Source organism: Mercenaria mercenaria, chromosome 8 (genome assembly GCF_021730395.1).
Source record: "Mercenaria mercenaria strain notata chromosome 8, MADL_Memer_1, whole genome shotgun sequence".
Lineage (NCBI taxonomy): Eukaryota > Metazoa > Mollusca > Bivalvia > Venerida > Veneridae > Mercenaria > Mercenaria mercenaria.
This window is the reverse complement of record NC_069368.1, coordinates 15,857,280-15,878,420: the sequence shown is the minus strand read 5'-3', so window position 1 is coordinate 15,878,420 and position 21,141 is coordinate 15,857,280. Positions and strand designations below refer to the sequence as shown.

General features: G+C 35.6%; 1 protein-coding gene across 1 annotated transcript; it reads left to right on the top strand.

Moving 5' to 3' along the window:
• Positions 1-4,219: 4,219 nt before the first annotated feature.
• On the top strand, positions 4,220-20,525 carry LOC123522992 (protein flp-like). The gene is made up of 9 exons (XM_045300566.2): positions 4,220-4,404; positions 6,034-6,233; positions 6,970-7,140; positions 7,415-7,563; positions 11,191-11,308; positions 12,135-12,394; positions 17,773-17,911; positions 19,006-19,225; positions 20,241-20,525. The coding sequence occupies exons 1-9, from the start codon at positions 4,306-4,308 to the stop codon at positions 20,466-20,468; spliced, it is 1,584 nt and encodes a 527-aa protein (XP_045156501.2). The 5' UTR covers positions 4,220-4,305; the 3' UTR covers positions 20,469-20,525.
• The last annotated feature ends 616 nt before the right edge of the window (positions 20,526-21,141 follow it).

The following is a 21,141-nucleotide window of genomic DNA, read 5'->3' as shown; positions in this document are numbered from 1 at the left end:
GATGAACTGATACGGATTTGATGTGATGTCCGGTTTTTCTTTGGTTGTCCAAAACATTTCAGGGAAACTATGGGTAGGTAGTTGGCCGGCCGTTCATTGTCCCCACGCCCAAACTTTGAGATCGCTCCTACGCCACTGCTATATTATCAGTATGTCAAGACATGAGTTTTCTTAATAGGATATGACACGTATTTGGCCACCAACAGAGCCTGCAAAGACTGGAATGTCATAATCTGGACTGGTGCTGCATCATCGAGTGCAACAGATTGGGACGGGAACGATGCGGGCGCTAGTTATATCTTGAGTCCAGCAGATAGAGATATCTGATATGGGTAATAAGTGTACACTCTGAGTCCAGCAGATAGGGACATCTAATATAGGCAATAAGTGTACACCCTGAGTCCAGCAGATACGGACATCTGATATGGGCAATAAGTGTTCACCCTGAGTCCAGCAGATACGGACATCTGATATGGGCAATAAGTATACACCCTGAGTCCAGCGGATAGGGACATCTAATATAGGCAATAAGTGTACACCCTGAGTCCAGCAGATACGGACATCTGATATGGGCAATAAGTATACACCCTGAGTCCAGCGGATAGGGACATCTGATATGGGCAATAAGTATACACCCTGAGTCCAACAGATACGGACATCTGATATGGGCAATAAGTATACACCCTGAGTCCAGCGGATACGGACATCTGATATGGGCAATAAGTATACACCCTGAGTCCAGCGGATAGGGACATCTGATATGGGCAATAAGTATACACCCTGAGTCCAGCAGATACGGACATCTGATATGGGCAATAAGTATACACCCTGAGTCCAGCGGATACGGACATCTGATATGGGCAATAAGTATACACCCTGAGTCCAGCGGATAGGGACATCTGATATGGGCAATAAGTATACACCCTGAGTCCAACAGATAGAGACAGGTCCGATGCGGCATTGTCTTGAGCCTAGCAGACAGAGATAGGTCCGATGCGGCATTGTCTTGAGCCTAGCAGACAGAGATAGGTCCGATGTGACTCTATGCCTCAAGTCGAGCAGATATGATCATTAATGTGTCCTACAGTGTCATACAGCAGATAGAGACTGATATGCTTTACTGAGTTCGATGCAGCAAAAAAGGGATAGACTAATATGAATTATTGGGATGTCAAAAGGCCGGTAAATGTACACTGACATGCATTTAATGCGGTAGTTTGTCTTAAACATGCAGATAAAGACTGACATGCATTATTGGTCCAGTGCTGCACTGTTATCTTTGACCTAGGAGATAAAGACTAACATGAACTCTATGTCTTGACCCAGCAGGGGATGAATGGATGGCATGTCGTATTACGTCTTTGGTCCAGCAGACAGAGACTTACATTTATAATCGAGTGTAATGTGGCACTATATTGATAGAGAATGGCATTAATTATCGGTACGTTTTAGCAAAGCAGAGCAAATGCAGACTCCAGTTTGGTTTGGCAGTATCCGTTTGACACGACGGGCATTATAGAGTCAAGTGCTGAAATTTGTCTTTGATAGTGCGGTATGAGACTGACATGTATGCTTAGGTCAAGTGCGGATATTATGTCTTTGGCAAGGTAGGCAGAGACTGATAAGCATTCTAAGGTCAAGTGCGGACATTATGTCTTTAGCAAGGTAGGTAGAGACTGACGTGCATTCTTAGGTCAAGTGCGGACATTATGTCTTTGGCAAGGTAGGTAGAAACTGACGTGCATTCTTAGGTTAAGTGCGGACATTATGTCTTTGGCAAGGTAGGTAGAAACTGACGTGCATTCTTAGGTCAAGTGCGGACATTATGTCTTTAGCAAGGTAGGTAGAAACTGACGTGCATTCTTAGGTCAAGTGCGGACATTATGTCTTTAGCAAGGTAGGTAGAAACTGACGTGCATTCTTAGGTCAAGTGCGGACATTATGTCTTTAGCAAGGTAGGTAGAAACTGACGTGCATTCTTAGGTCAAGTGCGGACATTATGTCTTTGGCAAGGTAGGTAGAGAGTGACATGCATTCTTAGGTCAAGTGCGGACATTTTCCCTTTGGTAAGGTAGGTAGAGAGTGACATGCATTCTTAGGTCAAGTGCGGGCATTATCGCTTTGGCAAGGTAGGTAGAAACTGACATGCATTCTTAGGTCAAGTGCGGACAGTATGTCTTTGGTAAGGTAGGGTAGAGACAGACATGCATTCTTAGGTCAAGTGCGGACAGTATGTCTTTGGTAAGGTAGGTAGAGACTGACATGCATTCTTAGGTCAAGTGCGGAAATTTTCCCTTTGGCAAGGTAGGTAGAGACTGACATGCATTCTTAGGTCAAGTGCGGACATTATGTCTTTTGCAATGTAGGTAGAAACTGACGTGCATTCTTAGGTTAAGTGCAGACATTATCTCTTTGGTAAGGTAGGTAGAGACATGAATTCAGGGCACGGGTTCAAACTCTATGTCTTGATCCAGCATGAGGTGAATGGCTGCCGTATTACGTCTTTAAGACTTTGAGACTTACATGTATTATTAAGTCTAATGTGGCACTATATTGATAGAATATGGCATTCATTATCGGTACATTTTAGCAAAGCAGAGCAAATGCAGACTACAGTTTGGTAATCCGTTTGACACGACGGGCATTACAGAGTGAAGTGCTGAACTTTGTCTTTGATAGTGCGGTATGAAACTGACATGCATTCTTAGGTTAAGTGCGACTATTTGTCTTGACGCGGCAGGTAGAGACTGGCCTGCATTCTAAGGTCAAGTACGGGCAATTTGTCTTGACGCGGCAGTAGAGACTGGCGTGCATTCTTAGGTCAAGTGCGGACGACTAACGTGCATTCTAAGGTCAAGAGCGGACATTATGTCTTTGGCAAGGTAGGTAGAGACTGACGTGCATTCTAAGGTCAAGTGCGGGTATTTGTCTTTGCAAAATGCGTAGAGAATGATGTGCAGTTAAAAGATTAATGTATATGTCATTAGCAAAAAGGACAACTTGCTTTCTGGGACAGGGACGGCAAAATTTATCAAGCACACTGGCCAGAACCGGTACAGCTATAATTATGTCTTGATGTGGGAATAGAAAAGACTGTTAAAGAGAAAAGACTTGCTTGATTTAATTCAGTACCAACAGGGAAAATGTAAAAAAAAATGGAATGAAACATTGATCATGAGGACTGTGTTTCATATATTACTGTTCATCAACAAGAAATAAAACTTTATCTTAAATGAATGTTAAAAACACGCTTGTTGTCCTTCTTGCTGGTATTTTGACCTATCCTACGAACAATTTGATTCCAATATGTTAAATGATATGCTGCATTTCTAGGTTTTTCAGACACTGTATGCTGGGTACCAGGGTACGCAGTCAACCATTTATACATGTACACAAGTTAATGGTCAACTATCTATAGATTTCAAGTTAGCGGAAACTTATTGTTATTAATTGTGAAACATATAACTCATTTCCAAACGCTTTGAAATACAAAAATATACTTCTAAAAAGCTGAAAAATATAACACGGAAAGGCAATATTTAATTTGGTGAAACTGGCACGCAAATCATTTTTGTTTTATATCAAGATGGCTGACGTGTTAGCAGACGGAAAGGAAATGTCCTACCTTTATGATAATAATTTATATCCATTTTAGCTGGAGATATATTCTTTGACACACCCGGATATTTCTACTGTATCAGGTGGCTTTTCCTATCGTGTTGATACCCACGCTGGAACGACAACACGGCAAAATTATTTTTGTTGTGTTGTCATGTTAGGCCCCCGCAAGCACAACACGAAAATACGACATCACAAAGACGCGTGACTAAAACAGAGCGACGTCACGACAACTTTTCTGTCATGTTGGTCCCCAATTTTGCCGTGTCCTTGTGTTGGTGGAGGAGGGGGGTGTTTGCTATGCTGCAACATTATGACATATCAAAATAGCTTTTTGCCGTTATATCGGGCTAGCGGGAAAAAACAAGGGCACAACAATTAATTCTAGTACTTTTGCTTCTTCCGTTTGACACACGCAGGTAAACCATATATAGTTTGCTTTATTTAACAAAAGCAAATATTCAGCAACTCGCTTTGTTATTCCTTCGGACGTACATCTCTATTCATTTGCGTTTAAGGATTCACGTGTAGTTCAGAACCGTTGAAAGTGTTCCGTATCTTATCTAAGTAGCTATAACTTTTGACCACTGTCAAAGACATTGCAAGTTCAGAATACAAAACGACGGCAGTCCTTCAGATAAGAAAGTTCACTGTTTTACTAGACAGTCACGGTGCGGTTCTTCCACCATGAAACTTCAGGTTTTGCAATGCGTCTTATTTGGATATACGATAGCTTTCACAGCCGCAAACTTTGATCAACGGAAAATAGATTATTTTCTAAATGCTGTAAGTAAATACTTTAATTTTCTTCTTTCCCATCTACTGGCACTGACCTAAGATCGCACGACAACAGAAAAGAAAATGTTTAGATATCAGAAAATTATTCTATATTTCTTAACTTAGTTACTGACAGATTATATTTTGTTATGGAAACACATAACAAGTAGTTGTTTTCACTAATAACGGTGTACCAGTGGTAAACTGCCATCATTATAAAACTTTATTATATCGTAGTTGTAGTTCCTCAATGGTGTATTGTTTTTGTTTACTGCCGCTGCGGCCAGGTTCGATTCCTGACTCGGGAATGTATTTTTTTTTTTTTAATTTTCTTGATTTAACATTTTCAAGAGTGTTTATAATATGATCAAACTTCAAAATTAAAGAATGATCATTTTAGCCAAAACCTGGAGGTCAGTCTATTTACGAATAAAAAGTTTAACAGCTGTATTTTATAATGTTAAAAAATTCTGAAGTTGCATTTATTAAGACACTCATTTTCTTTTAACACATGGTTTATTGTCCTTAATTTAATCTAAAGACATAAATAATTCGAACTATATTTTCGGTAACCTCCGCGAGAATTACGTTCTGAAAACAAAATTGTTTTATTTAGGTATATATATAAATGGCAATGCACTGAAACTTTTATTTCTATGTAAGCTTTGTTTATGAGATTCATCAATGTGGAAATAACACGAAATCTGTTCGATGTTTTGGGAGGTTGGATTCCTAGTTGTACGTGTTCTGGCTTGTAATAACTATTATAAAACTGAACAAGCTCGTAATACTTTATTTTATTTTATTTATTTCATTTTTAGCTCGACTACTGAAGAACAGGGGAGCTATCCTACTCGCCCCGGCGTCGGCGTTAGCGTTAGCGTGAGCGTCACACAAATGTTAATGTTTGCGTACCACCCCAAATATTTTCAAAGTCCATTGAGATATTGCTTTCATATTTTGCATACTTGTTAACCATCATGACCCCAGTCTGCAAAAAAGGAGGAGGCAACTCTATCAAGCATTTTGACTGAATTATGGCCCCTTTTCGACTTAGAATAATTATGCTTATTGTAATGTTAAAGTTTGCGTACCACCCCAAATATTTTCAAAGTCCATTGAGATATCGCTTTGATATTTTGCATACTTGTTTACCATCATGACCCCAGTCTGTAAAAAGGATGAGGCAACTCTATCAAGCATTTTGACTGAATTATGGCCCCTTTTCGACTTAGAATATGCTTATTGTAATGTTAAAGTTTTACTCATAGCTTATATTATACTATCAAGCACTGAAAATAGTCGAGCGCGCTGTCAACTGACAGCTCTTGTTATTATTATAATTACTATTTTTGATTGATTGATTGATTGATTGATTGATTGATTGATCGATCGATTGATTGTTCATTCGTTCGTTCTTTTGTTTGTCTTAAGGAAAACAATTTTGTTTGATTAGAAGGTGCAATGTTTACATGTTAAGATCAACCATAGACTTTAACGTCTCTATTGACGTGACATTTTCTTTTCTTTTATTGGTACCGCATTCGCAAAAGAAAAAAATATGTACACTTTCTATAAAAAGTTTGTAACCGAGCAGCTTAAATTCTATAGATGTTTACTACATTTGTGAATTTTTAGGCTCTATCCTGTCGTCAAAATAAGAATCCCGGTCTTACAGTATCCGTGGTGAAAGATGGAAAAGTCCAGTTTGCGAAGGGTTACGGAATTGCTGAACTCGGTACTAGCCGTTGGGTGACCAACAGAACGCTCTTTGGTATAGCCTCAATGTCAAAGGCATTTGCAGCTACTTTGATGATAAAACTATTACATGACAGAAAGTAAAAACAATATTTTATACATTGTACTCTCATGTTGAAGAATGAATTTTATAACTCTCTACCTTTTATGACATGAACAAGTTCCAATGTTTACACTGTAATTAATCCGGGGTGTTACTGATGAATATATAAAGGAAAGCTGAGAAACGTTTCGCCATGGAACGCGATTAAATAAGAATATCTTGAACACCCCTTGAAAACTTGAAAACGAAAAAAAAAAAACTGCACTTTTCTGCCTTAAAAGGGGAGCTGTGATCTAACAGTTGTCGGCCGCTCAAACCGGGGTTCATGGGCTCCATATGACATCAGTACTGGTTTTCCAGGAAGCGGTATCGAACTAAAATAAATTAGTTGTATAAACAAACTTGTCTTTTTTAATGGATTGAAAAACCTAAAGAGAGTTTACAACAGTTGATTCTAAAACTTTCGCAGTTATAGGAAAATGTCATTTGCTGGTAAGTGCAAAAAAAAGCAAAATCTGCCTATCTGTATTAATTTTAATCTGTACGAAAGAATGGTTTTATGATAATAAGTTGCAACTTTTGCACAATATAATATGTTTTCCAGAAGGGAAATAGATTAAATTAGAATCACAGTGTCTAAAACATCCGCTTTAACTGTAAACAAGAGGAAATAATTTTGCCGGACATAACTTGCCTGTGCGTTAGAAGATCATCCTATACGTATTGAATAGGAAGTAAAATACTACTGTATAATAATCCCATTTATGATTTAGAATGTCTATCTACACGAAACCCAGTGATGTTCTGGCTGAAGGTTTCGCCTACAATACTACAGAATTTACCGATTACGCTACCATACGTGACATGATGACACACTGTCTTGGTGTTCCAACCAATCAGATGATGAGGCTGGATACAACACTGACAAGAAAAGAAGCCGCTAGGTTAGACACAGAATTATTGCATGTGCGTGATGCATACAAACATAAAAGCATACTGCACGTGAATGCAAAGAGCTTTCTAGAAAATAATACAGTCTATATACTCTACCATATAATATGTTTATCAAGCATATCGCATCTGCCAAAAGAACCACACATTTGGCAATGTTACTATAAATGTCTTCAATATCATATCTAATTGATTGAATTTTACAGATTTGGAAATTTAAAAAAAAAGGAAGTTATTTGAATTCGCGTTGTCTAAAATATATTCCAGGCGTATCCGTTATTTCCACCCTGTGTACAAGTTTCGTCTACACTATCTGTACAGCAATATGCACTATGGAATCATTTCGTACCTCAGCGAGGTGATAGGTGGGAAATCATGGGAGGAACTCATACAACAATACATCTACACACCGTTAGGTACTAATCTTATTATACAGGCTCCTACAGCAGTATCTCTACACACCGTTAGGTACTAATCTTATTATACAGACTCCTACAGCAGTATTTCTAAGTATCTCTACACACCGTTAGGTAACAATCTTATTATACAGGCTCCTACAGCAGTATCTCTACACACCGCTAGGTACCAGTCTTATTATACAGACACCAACAGCAGTATCTCTACACACCGCTAGGTACCAATCTTATTATACAGACACCAACAGCAGTATCTCTACACACCGAAAGGTACCAATTTTATTATACGGGCTCCTACAGCAGTATCTCTAGACGCCGTTAGGTACTAATATTATTATACAGGCTCCTACAGCAGTATATCAACACACCGTTAGCTACTAATCTTATCATACAGACTCCTACAGCAGTATCTCTACACACCGTTAGGTACTAATCTTATTATACAGGCTCCTACAGCAGTATCTCTACACACCGTTAGGTACTAATCTTATTATACAGACACCAACAGCAGTATCTCTACACACCGTTAGGTACTAATCTTATTATACAGACACCAACAGCAGTATCTCTACACACCGTTAGGTACTAATGTTATCATACAGGCTCCTACAGCAGTATCTCTACACACCGTTAGGTACTAATTTTATTATATAGGCTCATACAGCAGTATCTCAACACACCGTTAAGTACTAATCTTTTTATACAGGCTCCTATAGCAAATACCTCTACACACCGTTAGGTACTAATCTTATTGTACAGACTCATAGAGCAGTATCTCTATACACCGTTAGGTACATATTGTACATGCTCATACAGCAGTATCTCTACACACCGTTAGGCACTAATCTTATTGTACAGACTCATAGAGCAGTATCTCTATACACCGTTAGGTACTTATTGTACATGCTCATACAGCAGTATCTCTACACACTGTTAGGTACTACCTATTCTTATTGTACAGGCTCATACAGCAGTATCTCTACACACTGTTAAGTATTTATGCCAAAGATTCATACAGCAGTATCACTACACACCGTTAGGTACTTATTGTAAAGATTCATATAGCAGTATCTCTACACACCGTTAGGCACTTATTGTAAAGATTCATATAGCAGTATATCTACACAACGTTAGGCACTTATTGTAAAGATTCATACAGCAGTATCTCTACACACCGTTAGGTACTTATTGTAAAGATTCATTCAGCAGTATCTCTATACACTTTAATGTACTAATTCTTATTGTACACACTCACACAACAGTTTCTCTACACACCGTTAGGTACTTATTGTAAAGATTCATACAGCAGCATCTCTGCTCACCGTTAGGTATTTATTGTAAAGATTCATACAGCAGTATCTCTACACACCGTTAAGTACTTATTGTAAAGATTCATACAGCCTTATCTCTACACTCCGTTAGGAACTTATTGTAAAGATTCATAAGATTCATACAGCAGTATCTCTGCTCACCGTTAGGTACTTATTGTAAAGATTCATACAGCAGTATTTCTATACACTTTAATGTACCAATTCTTATTGTACAGGCTCACACAGCAGTATATCTACACACTTTTAGGTACAAATCTTATTATACAGGCTCATATAGCAGTATGTCTACACACCGTTAGGTACTAATACTTATTGTACAGGCTCATACAGCAGTATCTCTAAACACCATTAGGTACTAATACTTACTGTACATGGTCATACAGCAGTATCTCTAAACACCGTTAGGTACTAAAACTTATTTTCATGGTCATACAGCAGTATCTCTAAACACCGTTAGGTACTGATACTTACCGTGTATGCTCATACAGCAGTATCTCTAAACACAGTTCGTACTCATTCTTATTGTACAGGCTCATACAATAGTATCTCTACATACCGTTAGGTACTAATACTTACTGTACAGGCTCATACAGCAGTATCTCTAAACACAGTAAGGTACTAATACTTACTGTACAGGCTCATACAATAGTATTTCTACATACCGTTAGGTACTAATACTTACTGTACAGGCTCATACAATAGTATTTCTACATACCGTTAGGTACTAATACTTACTGTACAGGCTCATACAGCAGTATCTCTAAACACTGTTAGGTACTTATTCTTATTGTACAGGCTCATACAGCAGTATCTCTAAACACTGTTAGGTACTTATTCTTATTCTTCAGGCTCATACAGCAGTATCTCTAAACACTGTTCAGTACCAAGTCTTATTGTACATGGTCATACAGCAGTACACATATACCTTTAGTTACACCGTTAGGAAGTTATTCTTATTGGACATGCTCATACAGCAGTGTATCTACACACTGTTAGGTACTCATGTTTATTGTACAGGCTCATAAAGCAGTACATCTATACACCGTTAGGTACTAATGCTTAATGTACAGACTCATATTGCAGTATATCTACACACTGTTAGGTACTAATGCTTAATGTACAGGCTCATATAGCAGTATATCTACACACTGTAAGGTACTACTGCTTATTGTACAGACTCATATAGCAGTATATCTACACACTGTTAGGTACGTATGCTTATTGTACATTCTCATACATCAGTATATCCTCACACTGTTAGGTACTAATGCTTAATGTACAGGCTCATATAGCAGTATATCTACACACCGTTATGTACTAATACTTATTGTACAGGCTCATACAGCAGTATATCTGCACACTGTTATGTACTAATGCTTATTGTACATTCTCATACAGCAGTATATCAACACACCGTTAGGTACTAATACTTATTGTACAGGCGCATACAGCCGTGTATCTAGGTTAGGTACTAATACTTATTGTACATTCTCATACAGCAGTATATCTATACACTGTTAGGTACTAATGCTTATTGTACATTCTCATACAGCAGTATATCTACACACTGTTAGGTACTAATGCTTATTGTACATTCTCATACAGCAGTATATCAACATACCGTTAGGTACTAATACTTATTGTACAGGCGCATACAGCCGTGTATCTACACACTGTTAGGTACTAATACTTATTGTACATTCTCATACAGCAGTATATCTACACACCGTTAGGTACTAATGCTTATTGTACATTCTCATACAGCAGTATATCTACACACTGTTAGGTACTAATGCTTATTGTACATTCTCATATAGCAGTATATCAACACACCGTTAGGTACTAATACTTATTGTACAGGCTCATACAGCAGTATATCTGCACATAATTGAATACGCTCATACATCGGTATATCTGGAGCATTTTGTAACTGAAAAGTGTAGGCTGAGACCAATGCCTACTGCAATGGAGAAGGAAACTATATATAAGGTTGTTTTAATTCTTTCATAAAAATGAAATAGAATCAGCTGCAATTACGTCGTTACACCATTTGTTTTGCAAATTCAGCATAGAGAGGGTTCGTCATATCCTAAGCAAGAAGTGTAATAAGAAAACTTTGCCACATGGTACCGTTAGATGATTTGATTTTAATAAATAGAATCTGAAAATTTGCCAATGTCTACGCCTAATTACTCCATCAACGTAAGTTTTGTTTAATATTCTACTACCTCTTTCGTCGAAGGCGAATCATTTCTGATGAAAAATGTCAAATATTGGATATTTTATTGTATCTTAGGCATGAACGATTCGGATTTCTTGCGGACGGCTGACAGAACAAAGAAAGACGTTGCCCAGGGTTACGCAGATGACGAAGTGCGTGGTGGACTTGTACCTGTACCTGAAGAAGTGAATAAGTAAGTACTTTCAAAATATATATATGAGCCGCGCCATGAGAAAACCAACATAGTGGCTTTGCGACCAGCATGGATCCAGACCAGCCTGCGCATCCGCGCAGTCTGGTCAGGATCCATGATGTTCGCTAACAGTTTCTCCAATTTCTATAGGCTTTAAAAGCGAACAGCATGGAGCCTGACCAGACTGCGCGGATGCGCAGGCTGGTCTGGATCCATGCTGGTCGCAAACCCACTATGTTGATTTTCTCATGGCACGGCTCATATATATACATGTATTGTATATAATACGATCTCAACGAATTACTTAAAACAAATTAAATTTACATATCTGTTGTTTTTTTTTTTAATGAAACTTTGAAACTTTTTGATCACTCTTGATCCCGCTACCTCGGACAATGACATACACGATGTTATAGATGCGACACTAAACTGGAATCAGATCACTCGCGAACTCAAGGTGGCCGACATCTATATTTCATAAAGATACGTAGCTAAAGTTATTGGCAATATGATACTCTTTACCAATCCGAATTTAAGCCGAAATAAATTTTGCAAAACGATTGTATTTGCTTCATTAAACGTTGGCAGATTTTCATATATTTAAAACTTGCGCATTAAAATAACAATTTGATAAAACGTTAATCTCTCCTTTTCTAAGGTATATTTGTCAAATTATTATATTTAGCATCCTGTACACGTGATGTGATTAAACGTCGCTTACATTGTGCAGAAATTCACAAATTGGGTAAGACCTGTCATTGTAATTCTGAAAACCCTTTTGAATTATAAAATAAAATGATTTGTTCACATTTAAATTACTATACAGACAGTGGGGCGTGTACGGGGGATCCACGGGTCTGATGAGTTCCTCAGCAGATATTGCTAAATGGATGCTGATGCAGCTGAACGACGGTAAAAATGAGAATGGTGATGTGGTTATAGACCCAGCCGACCTCGCCCAGACCCACTCACCACAGACAGCAATAAGATCATCTACAGTGGAGACCAACTTCCATAAACCAAAGGCGCCTTTCACAGTCACGGAAACAGCATACGCTTTTGGATGGAAAAATGGATTTTATAAAGGTTTATTTAATTTTTCCTACATAACCTGCAATGTAAGCCCCTATTTCAAGTTGAGCCTCTTTGTAGCTTAAACATGAAAAGTAAAAATGTCATCTTTTTGTGGTCATCTTCTAACTTTTCAGTTTTAAAATGATAACGAGAACAGGAACTTACGAAAACGTCATTATTCTCAGCGCTGCATATGTAAAATCAATTAAAAACATATTAAAAAAAGATACTAATTTAAAAAATAATGACGAAACCACACTTTCATCTGCGACTTTTGCTCAAATTCGCATGATATATGCCGCGATAACTGAAGTACGTTTTTGAAATATGTAATAATATAACATCTTTATTTATAGAAGGTAGAACATGAAGATATAGATCAGTACAAAGTACAAATGATACATCTTAATTTTAAATGTGGCCTTCTGAAAAACAACAACATCCAAATACAATTTACACTATCACATAACCTAATTAATATCACATTCATCCTTATTAATATCACATTCATTCTTAGACAAGTACCCCTAAAAATAGATATTGCATCTAAGTATCCATTTATACAATTTTCATTTAGGCAATCAGTTAGTTATAATAATTAATTATATTATAATGGCATAGTTATGATTCAGCTGATATAAACTAGGAGATTATTTCAGCAGTCAACAGTTTCTGCAAGATATACTTTTTATATTTCTTTTTAAAAGATGTTAGAGAACATGTGGAGCGAGTTTCATTTGGTATTGAATTCCAAACATTTGCACCATTGTAACAAAAGTTTTTATTACCATAATTTGTACGATATTTAGGTAGAACTATGTCATTATGAGAAGCAGATCTTAGATTGTATGTTTTATTGCTGGAAAAGGTTAAAATTTCAGAGATATATGAAGGTGCTAAATTGTTGCAAGCTTTGTAAATAAGACAGCCCGTGTGGAAGTTACATCTTTAATTAAATGACGTCCGCCCAGTTCTTTTACCATACCATTTGTTCTTGTTTGGAACGTTTTATTCAAAATTATTCTTGCAGGTCTACCTTGAATTTTCATTATTTTCTTTAAAGAACTCTTATTTCCTTGACACCATACAGTACAACAATAATCAAATATTGACATTATACTATCGGGTGAAACACAATATAGGGAGCATTTAGAATATCGCATTGTTATACATGGCTTTCAAAAATTTCCTAACCCTTTAGTGCAATTTAACATTTACACTTCATAACACTAAATATGAAGAAGTTCTGTGCCAAATTTTATTGATCTAGCTCAAATAATTTTCAAGCAGTGGCAAAAAACGCATCTAGAAAAAGTCATTTTTGAAGCGTTATGTTGTTGCACTTAGAATTTTCCATATTTTTCAAATAAAATAATGGTATGATATTATATATTTCTATGTAAATTTGTGTTATCAGCATAAAGACAATTTTTTAAGGATTATTTTGGTGTTTGATTTATCATGATCGGATGGAAATTGTTGAAGCTGTCGAGAAAAATGTGAAATGGGTAAGATGTTATGCAGTTTTTCACTGAAATTCCTTCCTTTTGTTATAATGATTAATTGCAATGTTAACATTATTTTTTCTTTAATATTTTGGTCCAGAATCATTTCTCTGTTGTAATAGTACTTAAAGATAAAAAAAATCAAAATCATATATTTCTGAAATTTATTTGTATGAATTTTTAAAATTGAAAATCAGGTTTTTATGAAAATATGTAGAGTCCGTAACCAACTGTATTTTATAGATTTGTAAGATATGAGAGTCTTTATTTATTTTTTCTTATCAAATTTAACTGTTGACATTAAATTTTTATGCTATTTCCTTTATTGTTAACTACATTTTTGCTGTAGCACCACTAATATGGTTACGGACACTACAAAAACACTGTAGTGTCCGTAACCTGTCTTTCAATGGTGTAAATAAACATTTTTTAAAATTTTGTTTATAGCTATTCTTATGAAAGTAATAACTAATTTCACAAGTTAATTAATCAACTTTATTTTTCATCAACTTGTTGATGTTGCAACCACATTGGAAAACCCTTATTGCGGCATCTTTATATACAGCATCATTTTCTGTTGCTGCAGCATGAAATTGAAAGATGTAATAGCAAACATTGAAGCGATGAGAGAGAAAAGATCACTACTTTTTTTCAATTTGGAAGGTTCACTGATGACAAATTTAATAAAGTCTGTTAATAATTTCACTACAAAAGGTAAATTTTGTCTATTTAATAATGCTACTTGAAACTGTAGTGTCCGTAACCAGAGCTGAAAATTTTAAAACTTGCATCTTTTTACAGAAAAATGAAAAATTATAATTTCAAAGTTTATTAATATTGAAAAAAAAACAAATATATGTATTTGTTGACAAATATTTTCAGATATAAAAATATAGATACAGTTCAAAATTGCTAAAAATCATGTTTATCATCTAAATTGCACAGATTTATATTAAAAATGTAAAGATGTGATAATGATAATTAACAGTTATTCACTTAGACAAATTTCTTCAAGAGCATCATTGTTAAGATAATTCAAGTTCATGTAGCTTACAATAATGTTTCTTTTCAAAATGTTTCAGAGGGGCAGTGTTATCTGGTTACGGACACTACAGAAATTAAAACAATGTAAAAAACATCCAGTATTACTGAAATTTCTGTTTAAATTATTATACATCTTACAGTTCAAATGAATAAATCTTTACAAGTGATTTATGATTAAAAGTAATATCTAAAAACTTGCAAATGAAAGCAAAATCTCTTCAAGAAGTACTAAGTACAAACCATGTGATGACAGGTACATATATATTCATTTAGATGAGATTTTATATTTATGTGATGGGCATATAGTGTTGCTGCTCTATGTATGTACGTCCGTCAGTGCATTCAAAGTCTTGTGTGTCCAACTCCTCCCGCCATTAGATTGCTCTGCTTCGAACTTTCATAGATGAACAACCTTGATGTGTAGATATCCATAAAATAAGGAATTTCTCAGTGACTATTTTAACCACAGTTATGATACTATCATATTTTTACATAGAAATATAGACTATATCTAGAAAAATCTTGTGTGTCCAACTCCTCCCACACTATTAGCCTGATTTGATTCAAATTTTCACAGATGAACGAGCTCAAGATGTGTATATTACAATAAAGCGACAATTTTTTTCTGTGACTATTTTACTACAGTTATGGCCCTTTGATAATTTCTGTTTAATCATAAGGAATATAAAGAAACATTTTTATGTGTCCAACTCCTCCAGCACTAGTAGCCTGATTTGTTTCAGACTTATACAGATGAACAAGCTTGATGTTCAGATGACCGTAAAGGGAAAAATTCTTTCTGTGACTGTTTTTACTTTAGTTATGGCCCTTTGATAATTTTTGCTATTATAGAATACAGTATGATAGGGGAAAATCCTGCCAACAATTCAGAAACTTTTAGCCTGATTTGCTTCAAACTTTAACAGATGAACAAGCTTATGTGCAGATGAAGGGAAGGAATCTTCTCTGAGTATATTTTTACTGGCGGCAGTTATGATCATTTTTGCTTTCTAGAGAATGGGCAATGGCATGTGTATGTGTGCACATCTGTGTCGTATGGTTATAATATCTAGTTTTATATTGCAATTTAATTGCTTTATAATAAAGTAGAAGTATGTCTGATTTCATTGTGCATTTGTGATTCAGATAAAGAGTTTTGATCTGATGAGGCACCTGCAGTGCCGAAACTTAAAAGGCTCAAAATGCTGAATAGGTTAGAAGAGGTTAAATGGCAAGAAAGGCAGAAACTCAATCCAGGCCAATGTGAAAATTAAAAGAAAAATGAGAGAGAAAGAAAGAAGGATTGTAGAATGAGACAGCGACTAGAAGTAGAGAAGAGTAACTCAAAACTAGATTAGTTAAGAAAGCAGAACTAATATCAAAATCACATGATGAAGGAAAAAGAGTGGAAAGAAATTTATGTGTCCGCACAAACAGGATCTGTCATAGGAGATAAGAGACAATGTTGTTGCATTTATAGATGAATCTACTATGACTGATAATAGGGCTACATTTTCAACACCAAGACATCTGAAAATTTGAAAAAAAAAGTTACAAAAAGATTATAGATATGTGTACTTTTGTTAGATAATTCATATTGTAGTGTCCATAACCATAAACTTAATTTCTTTTTTCTGGTTAGTGACATTCTTGAGTAAAAAAGTGTAAGTGTTAGTTGTGTGATATGAATACAAAGTATTGATAATAATGTATCACTTAGAGAACTTAATATTGCTTGTTAAGTTACAAGATTTCATGAAAACAGTTTTCAGTTTTTGTTGTTCTGTTTTCTTTTTCATTGGTTTTAATTTGGCAAGTTGTATATTTTTGTTTGAAGAATATCAAATTTAAATACACTTTTCATTCAGATATCATTTTAACGTTATACCAAATAATTCATGAGTGGATTTAATGTTTTTAACATAATCTAATGCAAAACCATTCTCGAGGCTTTTTTGAAGTGTCCGTAACCAATTACTGGTATCAGTCAATATTTAGGATTTTTTGAAAATTATTCACTTTCTCTTTTAATCTAAGTCATTTTGTTTCAACAAAGTCAGAATTTGTGTTGATTTTTCATTACGTTTTCATCATTAAAACTGAAATTGAAGATGTCAGATGATTTGAAATATACATGTTTTTTAGCAACAAAGTAATATCCAACAATATGTTTCTTTTTTCAGTATCTATACCTTTCCCAGTCCTATTTTTGCCTTGCATTATGTATTTCCATGTGTTTGTCCTACAAAACAGTAAAAATAGTTCAAGTTTATCATAAATTTGAAGTTTATTTTACAAAAATGTACCACTTGTAGTGTCCGTAACCAGCAAAAATATGCATTTTATCAGCCTTAAAAATTACATTTCCGATACATGTACCAGCAAACCACTTAAGTTGCTTGTACTTCAAGCACTCTACTATGTAGAAAAATACTTTTTTTGCCAAAATTAAGAACTTATTTTTTCACCTCCAAGTGCAACACTACTGTTCCCTATATTGTGTTTCACCCGTATGCATTATAGAACAACTTTTTCATTTCATCTGTCAAATAGTACGATATACGTCTCAACAATGGTATTATTTGAGTTAAGTTTAGTACAAAACTGTTTCAATTTGAACATTCCACGACAATGTGTTGTCTAAATACCTAATAATTTGACATTTTCTATTCATGGCTTGGAAATACTTAAAAAGAATTCTTTACAATTGTTACTTTTTTGTTTAGTACACAAAATCATACATTTCGTTTTGTTTGCATTAAGTGACATATTGTTTAAATTGTACATGTAGATAGAAATTAATTATAGGCATTAAAAGTTAAATGTATCATACTTGTGTAGAATACAAGATGTTACGGCATACTGGAACAACATACGGGTACTCCTCCTTGATAACTCTACTGCCGGATGCAAACCTTGGTGTGTTCGTCAGCATGACAGGGGAAGATGAAGGTTATATAACCCGTACTCTTATACACAGGTAAAACATGTTTCAGCATTGGGTTTGTACTTCTTGTACGCACATAGATCAGGGTACCGGTTCCGATCCTAGTCGTCTGCAAGATTCATCTATGCCTCTCTGCTTCGCGGCCAAGTACATTTGTATTCCCCGTGTTAATGTAACAATACGTACATCTGGTTATGTCGATATGTTACTTAAGGACACACTACTGTTGAAAACCACCGCTGCAATTTATGAAAATTACACAATAATGTCATCTAACGAATTGTAAAATCGCCAGTAACCAAACATTTCGACATGAAAGTCCTTTTAGTAACCAAATATTGAATATTCTTATTGACAAGAGCAGTGAATTTATTTACCGTGTTCTTCTTTGCGTACATAGTCAATGGTAAATGATTTGCATTAAGACTGCTTTTTTAGATACAGGGTTGTAATTAGATGATTAGCAGCACACAGAAAAGTCGAAGAAAGGATAATTGCATTGATATTTTGACATGCACAAACGTGTCGAGTTATCATCCTAGATCCATATAAAGAGACATTGCATTGCAAAGGCCTTATGTATATATTTATTTGCTTATCTTCCGTTTTCTTTTCATGTAAAATGTATCAGACTACCAGCTGAAGAAGTGAAATTCATCTAAAAATGTCCTTGCTATGTATGGAAAATAAAGAAAAAACACAAATTTGAATAAATCAAAAGCTTACTTACTATAATAAAAATCATTTTGAAAGATAAATTTCCCCTTAAAACAAAGTTTCAAATGTATCCGAATATTATTGACAATGGCGGGAGATTGGGATGTGTGCGAATGTTTTTTTTTACCTAGTTGCTCATAGTTAATATAACGTGAATGTGTCTATAGTGCAATTTTCTATTGCTGAAGAGGACTGATGTCTTATTTCCTATAACTTGACACCGGCGGCGTTGATGCGCTGGTCTCTTTTGGCACCATCTACTTAGGATAAGAACAGTATCATAAACGCTCCTCATTATTGTATTTTCAAAAGCTAAATTTGTGGAGAAATTTCATGTCATTCCAAATAATAGATGTATCTTTGCATTTCAGTTAATAAATATCTTTAATTAATATCTGTCTTTCTTGAAGTTATCTCTTGGACACGTTTCTCGGCATAGAGCCAACAATTAACGTGACAACAGTTTGTACGTACCCCGAGCCCTGGTACAGAAGTAGTCCCTCCTTTAGCGCTCCGATAGTCAAGACTATACCACCAACAAGGTCACTTACAGACTATGTGGGATCGTATCATCAAACAGCATACGGTGAACTAGTGATCAGAATGAATACAACTGTGAATCAGCTACAGGTAGGAGATAATTATAAATAAATACATGGTTATGCGAGTTATTCTCTTGTTTTGTGTCTCCTTAACCCTTACCCTGCTAAATTTCTATATATTGAACTTGTCCATCTTTCAATTTGGACTGTTAAAAGAGGTGCTAGCCAAAAAGATTCTGACTGAATTGCGAACAGTGTAGATCATGATCTACACTGGTCGCAAAGGCAGAATCAGTCGTGTCTTGCATGATAAGGGTTAAGCTCATGTGCGAATGTTAATAACCAACCATATATTTATCATAATTATTTTATATTTTCTTTGTGTTAAAATGAAATATCAGGCTTAACAAAGCTATATGCGGAGAAGTTATGGTCATTCCTACTAAACAGCTTCTCATTTTTTTAATTTTCTATTTCAAAAATATTATACCAGAAACACTTCTAGAGAGAGTTATATTTTGTACCATACTACCTTTTATTCAAACTTCTACCCTACTGTCTTTTTAACGTGAAAGCTCACAGCTAAAATGCACGCAAACTCATTACAATATTACAAAATATAACATTTTAATAACTGGGTCCATAACTGTACTAACTTGTGTAGTGATAGGAATGGACTGCTGTCACTGTCATGTGTCAATGTCGCCTTTTTTGCAAACACCAAAACTAAACGGGGTAAAGACGGTACGACATGAATCCACGGCGGTACGTAGCTGACCGACCTGATGTCGCGTCTAGTATCATGCTAACTGCCCGACATATTATTCAAAGTTGACAAGATAGGACAGGACAGTCAATGGGACACCACGGCAGTATGATATGAGACCACAGGTATACAATACGAGACCATGACATCGTGGTGTTCTGTCGTAGCATTATGGTCGTTGTGTTCTGTCGTCACGTCGTGGTCGTGGTGTTCTGTTGTACAGTCGTGGTCACGTAAGGTACCGTCGTATTCTTCGGCCAAACATTCAAAAGGACAGCAGTCGCCATAACAGACTTTCTTAAAAATGCTTAAACTGCGTTGTCTTGTATATCCACAGATGGACTATGGGATTGGCCACTGGATTTTGTATCCCGAGAGGACTCATGACACGTTTGCTGGCGAAGCGTTTGGTCTAATGTACAAGTTGGTTGATCTCAGTCACGTGAAGTTCCACGTACATTCGTACTCTGTAGTCAGTGTTGAAATTCCAGGGTTCGAATCTAAAGAACCACCTGTGTTCGTAAAAGGAAAAGGCGCACATGGCGGACCGGGAGTAGTCGGATAAACTTCAGTGTTGTGATTTACCTGTAACCAGTATAAATGAAATAAATTATGAAGTTTATTGTTATCTGGTTTATACACAAATTTGTAGAACTGATATATACTGATATAAGTGTTCAACAGAACAACTAAGAAAGCTTATAAGTATACAGTAATTAATTGTAGACATCTGTAATGTGTAGTCGACAGTAATCCGCCAACCGTTATTTAAAACATGGACCTTCTTCACAGCTACCTTCTAATCAATGTATCCATCTTTATAATGCTACGCCACCATATCATGAGCTTCAAAGATTCATTTTATACAGGAAAGCACTGCATTTCCATCTACTACACAACATTTCTCTTTATTACATCATATCTCTTAGTCCATAAACTACTCTACACTTCCCTAATTGTAAAAATGTAGTCTAGCTACATCTCTTTTTCATTACACCAAAGTTCCCTTAACTACACCATTGCTACCGTTTAAATACTCCTCTCCTCACTACATGTCCACTTCCTTTTCAACATCTCATTTCCCTTTATAGTATTAGATTTTTCTTTTACTACATTTCACCTCCTTCTAATACACACAGCTTTCTTTATGGAAACTTGGCTACAGCTCATAAACTATGTTTTCCAATTTTTCAATTAACTATATCTTAGTCCCCTTTACTACAGCTATTACTACTTGA